General features: G+C 38.7%; 1 protein-coding gene across 1 annotated transcript; it reads left to right on the top strand.

Annotated features, from left to right (window-relative positions):
* Window positions 1-80: 80 nt before the first annotated feature.
* On the top strand, window positions 81-17,479 carry LOC137265488 (cell division cycle protein 23 homolog). Its single transcript, XM_067800897.1, has 14 exons — window positions 81-251; window positions 3,503-3,572; window positions 4,474-4,654; window positions 5,421-5,520; window positions 5,732-5,864; window positions 6,851-7,028; window positions 7,653-7,750; window positions 10,126-10,207; window positions 11,508-11,672; window positions 12,238-12,346; window positions 13,311-13,448; window positions 13,959-14,037; window positions 15,108-15,224; window positions 16,646-17,479. Exons 1-14 carry the CDS (start codon window positions 151-153, stop codon window positions 16,823-16,825), a joined length of 1,731 nt encoding a protein of 576 aa, XP_067656998.1. The 5' UTR covers window positions 81-150; the 3' UTR covers window positions 16,826-17,479.
* The last annotated feature ends 227 nt before the right edge of the window (window positions 17,480-17,706 follow it).

Raw genomic sequence — 17,706 nt, 5'->3', positions numbered from 1 at the left:
CCATTTCAAATGCTCGTTATGTGATATATTTGTATTAGTTATTTATGTATTCAATTTGAGTATTTTGTCTATAACAACAGTTCGGATGTGTGATTAAACAAAGACTAATTATGGATCCCCGAAGCCGGAAGTTACGAGATCGAGTTAGAAATGGCGGATATTACAAGATGTGATTTGTCGAAAGTGAAGAGAGATTTGATCATAGCACACAGGGAATGTTCTCAACGACGTTTACTCAATGGTGCTAAATGGTAGGTAGTTTAACATTAGCTGCATCCGTTTTCAATGTACACTTTGGATGTGGTAGGTAGAATATAGCATGCAATATTCAGATTTGTCATTGATGTACGCTTACAGTGCACATTGACAGACCTTTCCCAAGGGTCAGTCTGTCTTTAATACCATAAGTGATGCACAGAAAAGGTTGTATTAAACACCTCGAGATAGGACCCGGATTAGAAGATCTGCGGTTGGAACTGATCTTTATTAGCTCAAGTTGTCGTAAGAGGCAACAAATGGGATCAGTTGGTCATGTTCGCTGACTTGATTGCCACATGTCATTATATACCCCAGCAACAAAACGCCCCAGCAAATTTGGTCAAATCGCCCCAGATATTTGGTCAAATCGCCCCAGGTTTGGTCAAATCGCCCCAGGGGGGTAGTCAAAACGCCCCAGTTTATTCAAAATGGTCTGATATATGCCATAAATGCATGGTTTTGTCAACTTCCATACTATATACTTCACATATTATTATGTGTTATATTATTAGTAATATCCCATGCCTAGGTAACACCGAAATACCAATTATTTGGTAAAGAATTACAATCTGAATACAGTAAAAGGTTTGTATAAAATATTTATTGTAAATGCTGTAAATGCATAGTTGTTTGTTTGGCATTGTGTAATCATAACATCATGCTGTCCACTCGTCCATGAAGTGAGTGGTCTATGGGACTGCTTTCCCTCGGTGTCTCTTTGCAGATGGTGCATGTAAAGGGTATAGGGGAACCTGTCCTGTCCGGAGCATAACTCAGAAACCGTTCAGTGTTTTTAGACCAAACTTGATAGATGTAGTTATCTCAGCCTATGGTTGTGCCTTTTGCTATTTACAGATTTTTTGGCATTTATGTTGTTTTTTTTGTTTTTCTATGGAACATTTTGGTGTTAGTCTTATGGTGGGGTGGGCTTCGTTTCAGAAGCAGAACTCAAAAACCGTTCAATATTTTCCTGCAAAACTTGGTAGATACAAGTATATCAGTCAGAACCTTAAGTGGTGCCTTTTGATATGTACAGGTTCTTGTGATGTAATATTTTCTCGGTTTCCATGGAAACGTTTCGGACCTAGTCTGAAAAGTGAGAGGTGTGTTTTGTTTCCAGAGAAGAACTCAAAAACATCTTAATATCTGTCCATAAAACTTTCTAGATATGTGTGGCAGACCCCAAAGTGGTGCCTTTTGCTCTCTAGAGGTTTTTTGTGATTTATTATTTTCACGGTTTCCATGGAAACGTTTCAGACTTAGTCTCAAAATGGAGGGATGGGCTTTGTTTCCAGAGCAGAACTCGAAAACCATTTCATATCTTTCAACAGATCTTGGCAGATATATGAGACAGATCTTGAAATTGTGACTTTGCTGGTAACAGATGTATGGCATTTATAATTTTCATGAATTCCATGGAAACAATTCAAACTTAGTCTAAAACACAATGAGTAACTCTCAGATTATTTGTCCTCTCAAACATGTGGGGCCTAGGGGATATATCATCTTCTGATGACTATTGTTTTTATACCATACTTGTTGACCAAACCAAAAAAACAGCCAAAAAAAAATCTTTACAAGCCTTTCATTTAATTCTTGTAATTTACAAAAGCATAGATAACATGCAAATAACTGGTGTTATAAGTGTTGTCTATCCATGAATATTACTTTTGCTCTTATCAGTTTACTAGTTAAATATTTATCAGAAACATTACTACATAGTATCACGTGAAGACTGTAACATGGAAGTTTTATACAGATTGTAACTCTTTACCAAATAATTGGTATTACGGTGTTACCTAGGCATGGGATATTACTAATAGTATAACACATAATATTATGTGAAGTATATAGTATGGAAGTTGACAAAACCATGCATTTATGGCATATATCAGACCATTTTGAATAAACTGGGGCATTTTGACTACCCCCCTGGGGTGATTTGACCAAACCTGGGGCGATTTGACCAAATATCTGGGGCGATTTGACCAAATTTGCTGGGGCGTTTTGTTGCTGGGGCGATTTGACTGGCACCCATTATATCTCAATTGTGTAGATCATTGTAAATGCTGTTGGTCTGGTCCAGAGAAATTTTCTGAGTGCAATGATAAACAACAAACCAACCAGCCAACCAAAGGACAGGTTTGCCAAATAAGATAACAACAATTTATACATGAAGAAACCTTTACTTAAAACAGATACCATATTATATCCCAAAGCGAGCTGAATTCGACGTTCTGGTGATTTCGACGATTGCATTGCCAGCACCATATCTTTCGACGATTGCATTGCCAGCACCATATCGAGGAAGTATGTGCGCGATTGGAGTGCACAAACAGCTTCCTCGGTAGGGCGGATGCCCAGTTCCTGTCGTGAGACGTCTTACTGACGATCGAAATCAAGAAATTAAGTTATGTAAAGAGCAAATAAACAACAATATATTATTTACCCTCGATCGTTAATACCACTTCAGATGCAAAATCAATTGCCTGTATAACAAAAAATGGCGTGCAAAATTCAACAAGATCAGTCGTCTGCTAGTGACAGGTTATGTATGAAACGGGAAGCCACATGATCAAAACACTCTCTCGCAGTGCGGAGGGAAAAGTATGGCTCACCGCCGCAAACCCATACAAATATACCCGGATGTGACAAGCGACTGCAGTGTCGCCTATACGATGTTATAAACTCTATTTTTGTTGGAAGCACATGATACTTTTTTGTGAAATAGATGAATATACCTTTATCACTCATGGTTAGCAAAATCAAAACTTAAAATGATATTAAAGATAAAAATTACGTTTTTGTCTTATACCGTCAAAAACCCTTAACACTGGGATATGGTCTCTGTGAGTTGATCTCCATCTGATATATATTTACTCTCTGTATGGAATGATCTCTGCATTATGTTATTATGACACAATAATTGTAGTAAGCATGCATTTGTTGTTTTTTTGTAATTCATTTTCATTATTCCATTTCATACATTTATACATATATAAGACAATAAAAGTTTCAGTGATCAAAAATTTGGTCATGTTATTCAGGACATTGATAAATGTAATGAATAATACAGGTTCTAACACCTTACCTCAATTATGGTATACATCATTCACAATCATTTGTTATTTTGTGTTGGAAATGAGAAGAAAGAACTGAAAAAGTGTAAACATATAATATTTAAAAAAAAAAATGACCTGTGACCCATTTTTCTGCTAAATGTTAATGACTTTTCTTGTTTCAGGGCTGCAGAGTTATCCCATGCCTTGGAGGTGTCAGTTGATGTACAATCATTGCAAGGGACAGATCATCAGGTAGATCAAGTTTACAAGTTGAATGATCACATCTTATTGTCTTAAGTTTATACTCTACAATGTTTCTATCTGATGGATCAACTAACCTGATTTCCAAAAGGTTTTATATGGGAGCTAAACTTTTGCAGCAGTCAAATCCAATTTTACAAATCCTTGTTTTGTTAATATGTTGTCAGGTGTTGTCATTGAATATATAACCATGATAACTGTTTTAGCCCACAAGTTATGGTTATGGTTTGTTACTGGTAATGATGAAGAGTCCTTCCCAGTGCAGTATATAGACTGTAATACAGTGGTAGATTTGGGAGATGAGGATAAAACACTTGAATGTGTGACCCAAAATGCTACTGATCTCAGGAATTAAACTTTTGTCCTCCTGACCACTAAACAACATATCATTATGATTGTAGTCTTGTTTCCTGTCACAAAATTTCATTATTTCAAAGTTTTGTCCTGAAGCTTCTTTTACTTCCAAGCCATGGATCCTGTTTGGATTATCTGCTGGTTTAAGGGAAGAGTGAGTGAGTGTGTATGGTTTTGCGGACCTTTGGCAATATTTCAGCAATATCATGGTAGGGGACACCAGAATTTGGCTTAATACATCATAACCATATGACAAATTTAACTCAGATCTTCAGCATGACAAGCAGACACTTTAACCACTAGACTACTCCAACCCACCCATTATCCTTGGATGTTTAGAGGATTCTTCAATATATCCAAACTGGATAATATTCTATGTGTTCAACAACAAACTCGGGCCAAAGGTAATGGTGATGGTAATTTGCAAAAAATGGTAACACTTTAACTAGTTTAAGTTAAGAAAAAAGGCAGTAGTTTCAGTACTATTTTTAGTGCAAGCCCCAATATTTCCAGGAAAATTATTTGGTTTATTTGTCAGGACCACTGGAATGAGTATGACAAATACACACTGGCCACCACATACTTTGACCTCAAGGAGTATGACCGCGCTGCCCTTGCTGTGGAACAGTGCACCAGTCCCAAGGCTTATTTCATCCATATGTATGCTAGATACCTGGCTGATGAGAAGAGGAAGATCGACAATGCATCAGATTCTATAGGTATATACTGTAGTAAACAGGTGGTAGTTTCAGTCCCTGAGTGAGGACCCGTGAAGGTCCCGGGGTAGAATAGGCCCTCAGCAACCCATGCTTGCAATAAAAGGTGACTATGCTTGTCGTAAGAGGCAACTAACGGGATCGGGTGGTCAGACTCACTGACTTGGTTGACACATGTCATCGGTTCCCAATTGCGCAGATTGATGCTCGTGTTGTTGATCACTGGATTGTCTGGTCTTGACTCGATTATTTACAGGCCGCTGCCATATAGCTGGAATATTACGGAGTGCGTCATAAAACTAAACTCACCCTCGTCTCTGCGACTGATGACTATGAAGACATGATAGACAACAGTTTTGTTATCATGTATTTTGAATGTCATCATGGGTTTCCAATGTGTCTTGGCTTTTGGCACAGTGAAAGCAATAAGATTAAAGATTTCTTGTCAGAATGAACCCCAATGCAGGTATCTGTAAGATTTGAAAACATCTTGAGTATTTCCAGTGAACTATTCATTCACAATTATCATAATTTATATAGTGTCTCTGTAGGACAACATAAGGGTCACTGATATATTAACACAACAGTGAAATGGGTGGTATACTCACCTAAAGCACTTTGATACCTGCTTTCATAGAGTCTATGCTAAAATCACTACAGTCTCTGAGTGTGTTAGCATGTTTAAAAGACATATACTTTCCAGTTTAGATGGAAAGTTAATGTTGTCTCGGTGTTTGCCCTGGTCACATGATTTCTGTTGTTGATGCAGGTCCATCTGAGTCAGTGGACAATGAGAATCTGAAGGTGTTGAAAACTGACCTTAGCAAGAAGAACGTGAACAAGGAACTAGATGGCTTCGGTTTATACCTGTAAGAAAATTGGTTGTACAATTTGATTTGCTTAACTAAGAAATGTGAGTCTGGTATGTACGAATGTATAGAATAAATGTCATCTAGTATGTATAAACAGTGATCAGTTGACCACATGATGTATGCTATGTCCGATGTGATATATTACTAGTATATCGTTTGATGTAAACCTTTCACCTTTGTCATTGTCACTATCCACTATCTCCTGTAGGTATGGGGTGGTCTTAAGAAAGCTGGACTTGCAGAAGGAGGCAATGAATATCTTTGTGGAGGCTGTCAATAAAGAGCCGCTGCACTGGGGGGCTTGGCAGGAACTGGCCATGCTCATCACAGACAGGGAGACGGTAGGGAAGTCATGTTCAGTCATGAATTATTGAATATCACAAAACTCTTACACTAAAAGCATGTCCAGTATCTTCAGTAAATGAAACAGAAAACTTTCCTATGCTGATTTACATAAATTACAACATGCTCAAACACAATCATGCCTAGTAGGAAATATAAGAGCAAAAGTATGCCTGATATCTGAGTAATGTAGTTATGCTATGTTCATTAATAGTTTTGAGTACATGTTTTGCATGTGACAAGTTATAGAGAAGCCATTTAGCTGAGATTGTTGAATAAACATTTTAAACATTGGATTAAGGGAACCTTGTAGTCAACACATGGCTAACTGATGATTTCATCACTGGAAATATCATACAACAAACTTTATGTTATTGACACTAATCTCGTGTACTGCAATGTCAGACAAGTTGGAATCAAGTTACACTATGACAGTAAAGAGGTTATAGGACTGTACAGGGATGGCAGTTTTCTGTGAATATGCGGATTATTTTCATCTGAAATCACTCTCACCTGTTGCCATCCCTGACTATTGATTCCTTGGTTGATCATCAGTGAAATCAGTGTAATGCATACCATGTCTCCTTGAGCTGTTGACTGTTTGAAGTCTACCTCTACTCATAGAGCAGTCAATGGGTACCTGGTTGGATGAGATGTTTATACGATTGTTAACCCTGTGGCCCTTCACAGTCACCCATGGTTGAATACCAGGGGCGAGTCCAGGATTTTGGAGAAGGGGAGATGTACATAAATCATGAAGTCTAAAGGTTAGGGGGAAATGATAGATGGAGAAGTAAAGGTGTGCACCCCACTTTTGGATCTGCCTCTGCCCAGGAAGCAATGTGAGGCTTGAGTGATCAGTTGGCTGTAGTTGACTGTGCGGGATATGGGTTTAACACATTGCAGATGTGTGTATATGTCATTGTACTACACTGACCTGCAAATGGAAATGTTTGAAGAATTTGAAGCCTTTGCTATGTTTCAGTTGTCGTCGTTAAGCCTACCAGATCACTGGGTGAGACAACTGTTCATGGCTCATGCCTATCTGGAGCTGCAGCTGAACGAGGAAGGATTGGCTGTCTATCAGACCTTCCTAGCAACTGGCTTCAGCAAGAGCAACTATATTGTCTCTCAGATTGCTGTTGCCTATCACAATATGAGAGGTACATACAGTGTGTCATCAAAACTCCATGGATATTTTTAGCAGTCTTTGAACTTTTGATTTTTTCTTAAGAGACATTGTTATATGATATCTGAAGACATGTTGACTTGCTACTTGTTTGGAACTTGAGCATATTGAGAGTTAATAGAAGGGATGCAACCATACAATTGCATACCAGTGTGTTGTGAGTTCTTATGTGATAATACAATTCAGGATTCAAATCGCAATTATTGGTTTGTATTACAAGGGGTTAAGCTCAGTAGTTGGAACAGTGAAAGAAATGCATGTGCAGTTCTTGATGACAGTTTACTTAGACCAAAACTACTTGTTCTTAGCTTTTCATTTAAAGTCCATAGCCCCTTGTAGTACCAACCAATGTTGACAACGGTTTGAAACTGATCATTTGTTAAACAACTTTTATCCTAAGTTGAATGAAATTCTGCTGTTTAAATGCCGACTTGGCAAGGTAAAAAATTATGGGGATTTGCAGTCTTAATGTCACTTTTTTCGAATTACGTTTTTGTTTAAAGTGAACTTCATTGGTGCATTTTCACTGCATACAGACTATAGTGTTGTTACAAGTATGAATGTCCTCCAGTGTGATTTTAATCCCTTCTGTGCACAGATGTAGACCAGGCTGTGACAGCCTTCACTGAGCTGCAGAAGATAGACCCTTACAGAGTGGAAAATATGGACATCTTCTCCAACCTGCTGTATGTCAAGGTAACTGTAACTTGATTCTCAACCTTTGTTGGGACAAGTGTCGAGCTAATATGTTTGTTTGTTCATCCTTGCACTCAGCAATGTTCCAGATGTATGATGGCAGTCTGACTGTTTGAGTCTGGAAAAGACGTTCCTATGACTGACATAGTAAGCATAGATCTACTCAGTCAGGGGTGGTGTGGTAGTCTAGTGGTTATGGAGTTAGGCTGTCACATCAAAGGTCCATGTTTAATTCCAAACATGAGTAAACTATGTGATGCCCATTTCTAGTGTTCCCATTTGCGGTATTGCTGGACTGTTGCTAAAAGATGCCTAAAACCCAGCTCACTGAGTCAGTCTACTCAATCGAGATATTATGACGTGGCAACTAAGTAAGTGAGCCTGGCCACCAATCCTAACCTGCATCTTCAGTCACACTGTATTGCAAGTCACATTTCAGTGAAATACCCTTGACAGCGACATTAACTCCATTTCACTCTTCACACAGGATAACAGTCATCATGTCTAAACCTGGACTGGTCATTATGGGTTGTATCTTGAACATTGTGATGGTTTTGTTCTCAGAGTCATTGAGGACAGTTTTGTTTCACACTACCTGCACATTTCAGTATCTGTTTCAAGTACATTTGTGTTATGACCACCCCTATGGTGTAGTAGTTAGAGTGTCTGCCCAGAGAGCGGAAGGTCATGGGTTTGATTCTCAGCTGTGTCATACCAAAAGACTTAAAATGGTGTTTGGTGGTAAATGCCTGGTGCTTGCCATTAATCGATGTAATGATGACTTGTCTGTTTGGAATTAGTATGATTTGTCTGAGTGTGGTATTCATGCTTAAAGGTCACATGCAATGTAAAACACAACTTTGCAGATTCTGATACCTTTCAGTATGCACTTACCGAAACAAATCATCAAGAATGTCAATTCAACCTATAAAGTTGTAAAAAAAGAGATTAAAAAAAGACCCGCGAAATCAGAGTTCAAGCGATTCACTAAATTTCTGCCCGAGGATCTTGAAACAGTGTGCATGCCCAGATTATGAGGTTGTAAGCAGTGGTCTAATCTTGGTTTTGTACACAAGGATGTAAGTAATCTGCTCGTTACATAAAAAAACTTGTTTATTGTGGTAAGCATCCTCTGTCACAGAAAAAGCTCAGTATCTGATTTATTGACACCTATATGTCTGCCTGCTTGTCTGCCAAAGACACTATGCAATACACAGCTTCAATCATTGACCACATGCAATTTGAACTTAACACCTATCAGGCTATACGCCATAAACAAAGTAAATTGAGTCCTGTCTCTGCCACATCTTTATCTTTACTGATATGATGCATCAAGTACAATAAAAGAATCTTACTTTCTTGTGACTTGCCACACTTCTGAAATGCCCATCAAACAGATCATCTTTCTGCACAATGAGCCCTGAGCGTATTAGATTGGATTAGATTAGATTGGATATTTATATAGCGCACATATCCACGCACTAGTGCATGCTCAAGGCGCTGGTATTTTCCCCTCGATCACCGGATGTCAATCTCAACAGCATATCGTATTTCAATCTCAACTCCCTGGGGAGTATACAACTCTTGCTGCCACTAGGCGCACCGAGTTTATTGTGGCTCTCTCATCCCAACGAGGTACCCAATTGACAGCTGGGTGGACTGGGACACATAGTCACAGCACTTTGTCCAAGTTTACTGCACGTTGCTGTACCCGCAATTAGGTGTATGTACGTGTTCATGTGGCCACCATCTGGTCATATACCAACGGATTTGTGGGTTCTTTTAAGTGCACAGGGTTGTGTACTGTACACTCGGGGTTGTGACAACACTGAAAGAGTCTGCACACAAAGTTGACTCCAAGGGTTTTACACCCGGTCACAGGTGGGCTCGATCCCGAAACCTCAACCTCGCTGGATCACTAGCCTGGCGCCTTAGCCAGCTCGCCCACCATGCCCCCGTGCATATCAGCAAATGAACCAGCCAATTGGAAGCTTTCTTTACACCTAAGTGCACACCCACCCTCTATGACTGGGTTCGATCTCCCGAGGGCTTCGTTTCACGGGAAGTAAGCCCAAAAGAAAAATATTACACCTTTGAATCACGATTGTATGCTTATAATTTTGTTTATTTGATTTTTACAAGCAGCAATGTATATTATATGTCATGAATAGGTGATAATTGTGTTTTAATTATGTTTGAATTTTTGGTAGCATGTGATCTTAAACTGTAGCATGGTAGCACTATAAAACCAGCACAAGTCTGGACTGGTACGAGCAACCACATATACATACTCATGCATGCTGTCATATGAACAAAATAATCTTAAGTACGTTAAACCTCATTTCACCTCACCTCACCTCACAATTGTGTTGTAGGACATGCAAGCAGAGATGGCCAACCTTGCACACAAGTGTACAGAGATTGACAAATACAGGGTGGAGACATGCTGTGTTGTAGGTGAGGTTATCTCCCTTGTTGATGTGGTTGATGTGTCAGTCAACCTACCAGTTTGTCTGGAGGTTATCAAGCTAGCTCATTTATAGTTTTCTTCGTTTCCATGGAAACGATTCGTACATAGTCTCGAAAGGGAGGGATGGGATATGTTTCCGGAGCTCAACTCGAAAACTTCTTAATATCTTTCTGCAAAACATGGCAGATATGTGAGCTAGACCTCAAAGTGGTGTCTTTTACTATTTACAAATTTTGGCATTTTTGTGGGAAGGGGTTGTGTCCATGGAAACAGTTCGGTCTTAGTCTCAAAGGATGGGATGGGCTTCATTTCCACAACACAACTCAAAAACCGTTTTACATGTATATCTTTCAACAGATCTTGAAGTGGTGCCTCTTGCTCTTTACAGATATATGGCATTTATGTTTCTCATGATTTCCATGAAAATGATTCGACCGTAGTCTAAATATACATCAAGTAACTGTAGATGATTTGTCCTTTCAAATATGTGGGGGCCTGGGGGATATGTCATCTTTTGATGACTCTTGTTTTCTGATGGTGAGGTACAAGTGTTTGCTTCTGAAATGTCATGAGTGTGATTGTCCATTCTTCTGCAATGTGTGGAGCTTTTCTAGGATTACAGCAGGGATGTTTTGTCATATCCATCTACAAAACATTCACTCACTCTTTTGTCTGTTACAATTCCTTTAGTGTGTGCAGTTTAATCATGCTTGTCCACACATATGGGATACCTATGTATGTTGTAAGAATTTCGTTCCTTTTCTTTATCCCTTTTGTTGCACCTTAACAGATTGATGTTATGCTGACTGTGATACAACGTACCATGCAGACTCTGGATCACTGGTTTCATTGGTTGTTCACTTATTAAGTTGTCATCTGAGATTGCACTTCGGCATCAAGTAACAATGATTGCCCAATAAAAGATTGACACATGTAACTACTTTACCTGATCACCTGATACCCTTTGATCAATCATTGTCAATACTGAATTGTGAAACAAACATGTGTAAATGTGGTTGCCCTGCTGTAACAGATACAAAAGTGTGAATGTTTTAGTGTTGGATAGTTGAAGTCCACTGCCGGCTTCTGAAGACCAGTTTTCCAGAGAAAAGTAATATACATATGTTTGTAGTTTGTATTTTGCTTCACATTAATATCTTGTTTTTAGCAAGGTTTCATGGTATTTGAGGTCAGGATAAACTGGGTTCTGTAGTACAAGATGTAACAGACAACATCGTCATAGTACTGTGATGTACAATATGTTGACATATGGGTGCTATTTTCCAGGAAACTATTACTCACTCCGTTCCCAGCGGGAGAAATCAATACTCTACTTCCAACGAGCCCTGAAGCTCAACCCACACTATTTGTCAGCTTGGACTCTGATTGGTCATGAGTTTATGGAGATGAAGAATACATCAGCAGCCATACAGGCATACAGACAAGCCATTGGTGAGATTAATAGGTTTATAAAAAATTATATAATGTGGCAGATATAATTCTACCTCTGAATTTCACACTGCAGTACAGAAATGACTTCCTCGCTCTGTGAAATCTGTTCCCTACTACTGACCTTAGATGAGATTTCAAGTTATTCATGATTACGTGATTGAGTGCTGTCGAAATGAAACAGTTTGGAGCAATATTTCAAATTGGATATCACAATATTAGAAAATGCATTAACATTAAGTATGCCTTGTTTATGAAACATACAGGTTAAAATGCAGTTAATAAACTTACACTTTATACCTTCATTGACTTGAAATGATATCAATGTTAGTAGTGTTCATTGTACCTAAGGGGCAGTGGGGTAGCCTAGTGGATTGATCGTTTGCTCGTCATGCTGAAGACCCGGGTTCCATTCCCCAAATGGATGCAGTGTGTGAAGCCCATTTTTAGTGTCCCCCAGCATGATATTGCTGGAATATTGCTAAAGGCAGCTTAAAACAATGCTCAATCTATCATTGCATCTATATCTGAGTATTATTATTTTTAATCAGTGGTATCTTTCTTACAGAGGTGAACAACCGTGACTACCGAGCCTGGTATGGCCTTGGTCAGACATATGAGATACTCAAGATGCCCTCCTACTCCCTGTATTACCACAGACAAGCCCAACAACTCCGGTAAGTAGAACCACCTCAGTTTACCAGATAAGATGCGTATCTGCATAAATTACGCTTGAATAATTCATATATACACATCAATAAGTGAAAGATACACATAACTGTCTCAGAATATGAGTCAGATTTGTTTACATGAGTGAACCAAACCAGTCATAATATGGTTTCAGTCCTACACTTTCAATCTTATGACCTTGAATAGTGATGGTTGTCTTGATTGAAGAGCTTTTTGAGAATGATCTCCACTAGTATTTCTAGTCCCTGTTCGGGTAACAATTTCTTTAAAAGCTAGCCCATAAACAGTGTTACTATCACAATGTCTCTGGCCTGTATCAGTAAACATCTTTTGCTGCGATGCAGCCATGAATCGAACCACCAACACTGAGCTCTCCTGCTAGACACTCTATGAAGGTGCCAGGGTTCCAGATAACTAATTTCACTCAGGGGTATTTCACTCCAAAACAAATATTGAGGAGTAAATACCAAATGGAAGTAAAAGGGGGAGTTATTCACAGGCTACATGGTATTGATACATTTCCTTGCTGATTGAAACAGTTTTCCTTATAGAAAACTTGACAAGTTTGGTTAGTTATTCTTACAGCAGACTATAGAAAATAAATGAAAGTGTGTGTTGCGCTAGTGCACAATAAATGCTCTCGTACACTGGTTTTGGGCCATCACATAATCTACACTAGCCCTAAATATTATAAAAGATGTTACTTATTATTACTCATCCTGGCACTTGGCATAAAGTGGATGAAACAAGGACTGCCTTACATGGAGACAGGGTAGTGTGTCTGTTATCAATGTTAAACAGGGTGACTTATTAGTTATGTGCACAACAGAAAGGTCAGAATGTGAATGGCTTTGATTTCATGCCACACTTAACCATCTGGATCCAGGATTTCGGATTCGTCAGTTCTATATGTAGCAGTAGTGATGTATAAAGTTTTCTGTGCTGTTCTAGACCAAATGACTCACGGATGGTTGTTGCTCTGGGTGAATGTTATGAGAAGCTGGATCGTCTCCAGGAAGCCAAGAAGTGTTTCTGGAAGGCCAACAGCATCGGGGACGTTGAAGGCATGGCTCTCATCAAACTGGCAAAGTAAGAACTCAGTAACTATGTACAAAATCAGTGGAAATAATTTGGAATTTAAAAGTCAATCTTTCCTTAGAAGGAGAATTGTTATTACCTCCCCTTATACTTCATCTCTTGGGGGATCAGATCTGTCTAGCTATTCTGGAAACGTTTGTAGCTCTACATACTTCTTAAGCCCATTTTTGACACATTGGCGTAAATGAAAGTTAAGAATCATTAGGGCTATGAATGCAACAACTGCTGGTCATAAGAACAGTGGTCAAACGTTACAATGAGATTGCTTTGTGCATCTTTGTACTTCATGTCTCGTTTGTCTGTTCTGCCTTAATATGGATGGAATACTGCTGAGTGTAGTGTTCAACAATGAACTGACTTTGTGTAGGAGAATAGTTTATTAGAACTGGAAAGTAGACTCTATTGTTTTGTTTCATGTTTTTTTAAAAAAAATGTGATTAAGACACCGTTGTAAGCTACCCATCTCAATGTTATATTTGGATCATGCATGTTCTCCACCAGACTGTATGAGAAGCTGAATGAGGAACATCAGGCTGCTGCTGCCTACAATGAATATGTGTCACAGGCAGAGAGGCAAGGGGTATGTATGGCTGTGATCTGAAACTATCTTCCTGTAAGCTACTCACTCTCACAGTGTGCATGATTCTTAAGCACAGTTCTGTAATGTTGGCAGTACACCTTTCCATGCATGAGCTAGATGAATCAACACAGTCTCCTTGGTGAAGAGCCTGAACACCCAATTTATTAAACCCATCAAACAGCTGAAATATTAATTGTAACTAACAATGCATCATTAAATTGCTCACTGACGAAAACGGCCTCTCAAAATGCATGTGAACTGATTAAGAAGCTGTTGTATACTGTTGATCATGTTACATCACAATATTTTTGCGAGTGGCAATCAAGAGGCGTTTTTGCTTCATGATATATACGCGAATTGCCTTATTCTCAAAAGTAAATCGCAGCTGAAAGTTCTACCTAAAGATAAATCCAATCACATATTAAAGGTTGTTCCTAATCTTGAACTGAGTTCAGTAGAGTACTACTGTGTGTATGCAATCAGTGATGTCTTCCTAAAAACAACACATGGTGCATAGGCCAGATAAGCATAAAACTTGAAAGACAATGGCATCACCAAAGCTGCTGATCTCAGATGAAGCCTGTCCATGCTCAATGAGTGGTTTGTTGGCCTATCAAACACTATCTAAAGACTCTGCACTATCAGACATACTCGCTGAGTAACCTTTGTTTGAGTAACCCATGTTTGACATGTGACATTGAGTACTAGTAATGCTAGTAATAAGTCTTCCCTCAAGTTGCTGCTGTTGTTTAATTAATATATAGATATCTTGTTGATTATATGAACTGGTGAATAATAAAGTGATAACGATTGTTTATTGCGTTTGACCAGCAAATATTATTGTGATATTTTTATGCTCAAGTAATTTGTAATTTTGGCAGAAATATGATGCTCACAAAAATTTCGTAATTTACAGTATAAGGTATTTTTTGTTGTATGTCCCAGCCTGCCTGGCAAGACAGTAATCCACTTATACTCAGTCACATTACAAAACTATATAATCTGAAAGCAATTCAAAGTAACCTGCACCAATGATAATGCCCTGATCTAATGGTGTGCTCTGTTATCAGATCAACAACACTGAGGAACTTGGCCCAGCCTTCAAGTACCTGTCCAACTACTATGTAAAAACAGCCCAGTTGGACGAAGCCTACATCACTGCACAGAAGTGTATAGAATTCACGGAGGTAGGGGAGACCATTGCTAACATATGTCATTCTTGCACTTTCCTTGTAAAGTATGAATTGTAGTACTTTTTTTTGGTTGAGTCCCATCTGGGATTTGAACTTGCACCCTCAGAATCAGACACCTAATCGCCAGCACACAAAGTCAGCCGTCTAACCCGCTCAGCCACTGCGACTTTCTCAGTTAGATGCCTGACTCTGAGGGTCATACAGACAAATTATTTTCGATCAAATCTTCCTGTTAAATTATAAACGAGTGCACTGAGATTAAAAGTTCTTAGTTTTCTACTGAGGAACAGTTTTGGTTTCCTAACAAAATTGAACCCATTAGTATAAAAATACATCGTTTGACATATATCACCATAAGGGGTGCATGAAAAAAAATAATGAGCAGAGTCTTCATAGGTATGGCCACAAGAGTAAGATGATGTTGGAGGGATAAATCTTACATATTTGTGTGCATATTAAGGTCTCTACATTCAAGCTAGAGACAAGAATGTATGATCTGACAAAATCTGCTACTGAAAATTACTGCAGATATTAGGATCGTTTGAAATTACATTTTTGAATCTTGATAAGCTTGGTTACACTCTATGTTCAACTGGTAATGAATTCCATATTTAACGGTATCTGGAAGAAGGGACCTAGCATAATTCACAGATTTGAATCATTGCGCAGATTATAACAAGTGACATCTGATACTCTAGGCAAAGGAAGATTACTGAAATAACTTGGCGTAGTGTTATTAACCATTTTGTAAAACATAGTCATTGTTTTAAAGTACTTCATAGTAGTATTTCTTTATCTTGAATAACATTGAATCACTTATGATTGATGGAAATTACCGATGTTTTGCGAATGCAAATCGATGGAAGAGAGTTAACTCTAAATCTGTTTTCCTTGTTGTGTCATCTGCAAAATCTAGTGATGGCCACAAAAAGATTTGCCTCACATTCCAATCAATAAACTTTGACAAAACATTCAAACGTATTCCCTGTGAATACGAAGAAAGTGACTTACACCATTGCGACTATGACAATACCTGCAGGGAAAACAGCATGATGCAAGATTCGAATCATTTGATTCACACAGGTTGGCTGAAGTGTAAGATCTGATACCCATTCAAAATTAACATTGAGGTGTTCAGTTGATGTTTTTCACTGGTCCCTGGGGGCCCATGGGTTTGATGTGCTGTGTTTTTTAGCTTGTTTCTGCACTGGTGGTGGGGTAGCCTAATGGTGAAAGCATCCCCTCGTCACACTGAAGACCCAGGTTCGATTCCCATACACGAGTACAATATATGAAGGCCTTTCCTAGTGCTTCCAGGGGAATATTACTGAAGCACACTTGTGTGGTTCCCTGTTGTGATATTGCTGGAATATTACTGTAAGCAAGGTAAATCCACACTCACTCACTTGTTTCAGCAACGGGAGGAAGCAAAGGCATTACTGAAACAGATCCAGGAGCTGCGGAATCTGAAGCATGGCGCCACCACTGCCCAGATGGATGACAGCTTCACCTCGATCTTCCCTGATCAGTTCCAGAGGAATGAGTTTAACCCATTAGGCAGACTGTCTCCTGTCAATCTAAGATTCACACCTTGAACTTGTGTGTTAATATGTAAAGAGAATGTCAGAATATGGACAGTTTTTGACAGTCAAAGAAGAGAGTATTTCCTGGGGAGACAACTCCTATATGTGCACAACTGTGGATAAAGAGACTTGGCATTCTTGAAAAACGTCCATCTTGGAGTGTTTTTGCTTCAGCTATTGTCTGTTTTCCAAAGTTTCGGCTAAGAACATGAGAGCAGCAATCGTCTTAAGAAAATGGTTTGGTCCAAATATTGGCATTTGTAGGATAAGGTTTGAATCATGATTGCTGTTTGGCATCAAGCTTCATCAAAAGTGAAATGTAAGTAAGCATGTATTCATGCAAGTTGTCAAACCACTATTATTGTTGAATTATAAATATTGAAGCATGGAGTTTTATATTGCCACAAAGTGTATCTATACAGCCCTACTTCACTCAGTGTGTGGAAGTGTGATTGCATATGAGAGAGGCGTACTGTTTTGTACATTTACATCCGAGGTATCTTGAACATTTCACTGTGCAATTGTCTGAATTCAGTGGGAAAACGTTTGAGTAAAACGCTGGATTTTGTTGAAGATACAGACTGGTCAAGTGATGTTTGACTCATACAAAAATCTTGTTCTTGTAATGTTATGTTTACTGTGTAATAAACATAAACAAATATGTAGTAATGTGTTGCTGCCTTTTGTCTTAAAGAATGTAGAAGGAGTGAGGTGTATTCCAAGTTTGGAAAGATGTTCCCTATGAGATCCCGTGGGTCATTCTCTGCTATTTCTGTTAGGCTGTTTGCCATAGACATATTTACCTTGAAAAATTTGTTTTGAGCCAAATTCTCATGACTCAGTTCTAAAAAAAAAATCAAATTCCCAGGAGTGTGCGAAATTTACGCTGGTTA

The sequence above is a fragment of the Haliotis asinina genome, chromosome 15, assembly GCF_037392515.1.
Source record: "Haliotis asinina isolate JCU_RB_2024 chromosome 15, JCU_Hal_asi_v2, whole genome shotgun sequence".
NCBI lineage: Eukaryota > Metazoa > Mollusca > Gastropoda > Lepetellida > Haliotidae > Haliotis > Haliotis asinina.
This window is presented reverse-complemented; position numbering and strand designations above follow the sequence as displayed.

Coding starts and splice junctions, on each gene's coding strand:
- LOC137265488 (XM_067800897.1), top strand. CDS start 151: ATGGCGGATATTACAAGATGTGATTTGTCGAAAGTGAAGAGAGATTTG. Junction 3,573..4,473: donor TGCAAGGGACAGATCATCAG/GTAGATCAAGTT, acceptor TTTATTTGTCAG/GACCACTGGAATGAGTATGA. Junction 7,751..10,125: donor CCAACCTGCTGTATGTCAAG/GTAACTGTAACT, acceptor ATTGTGTTGTAG/GACATGCAAGCAGAGATGGC.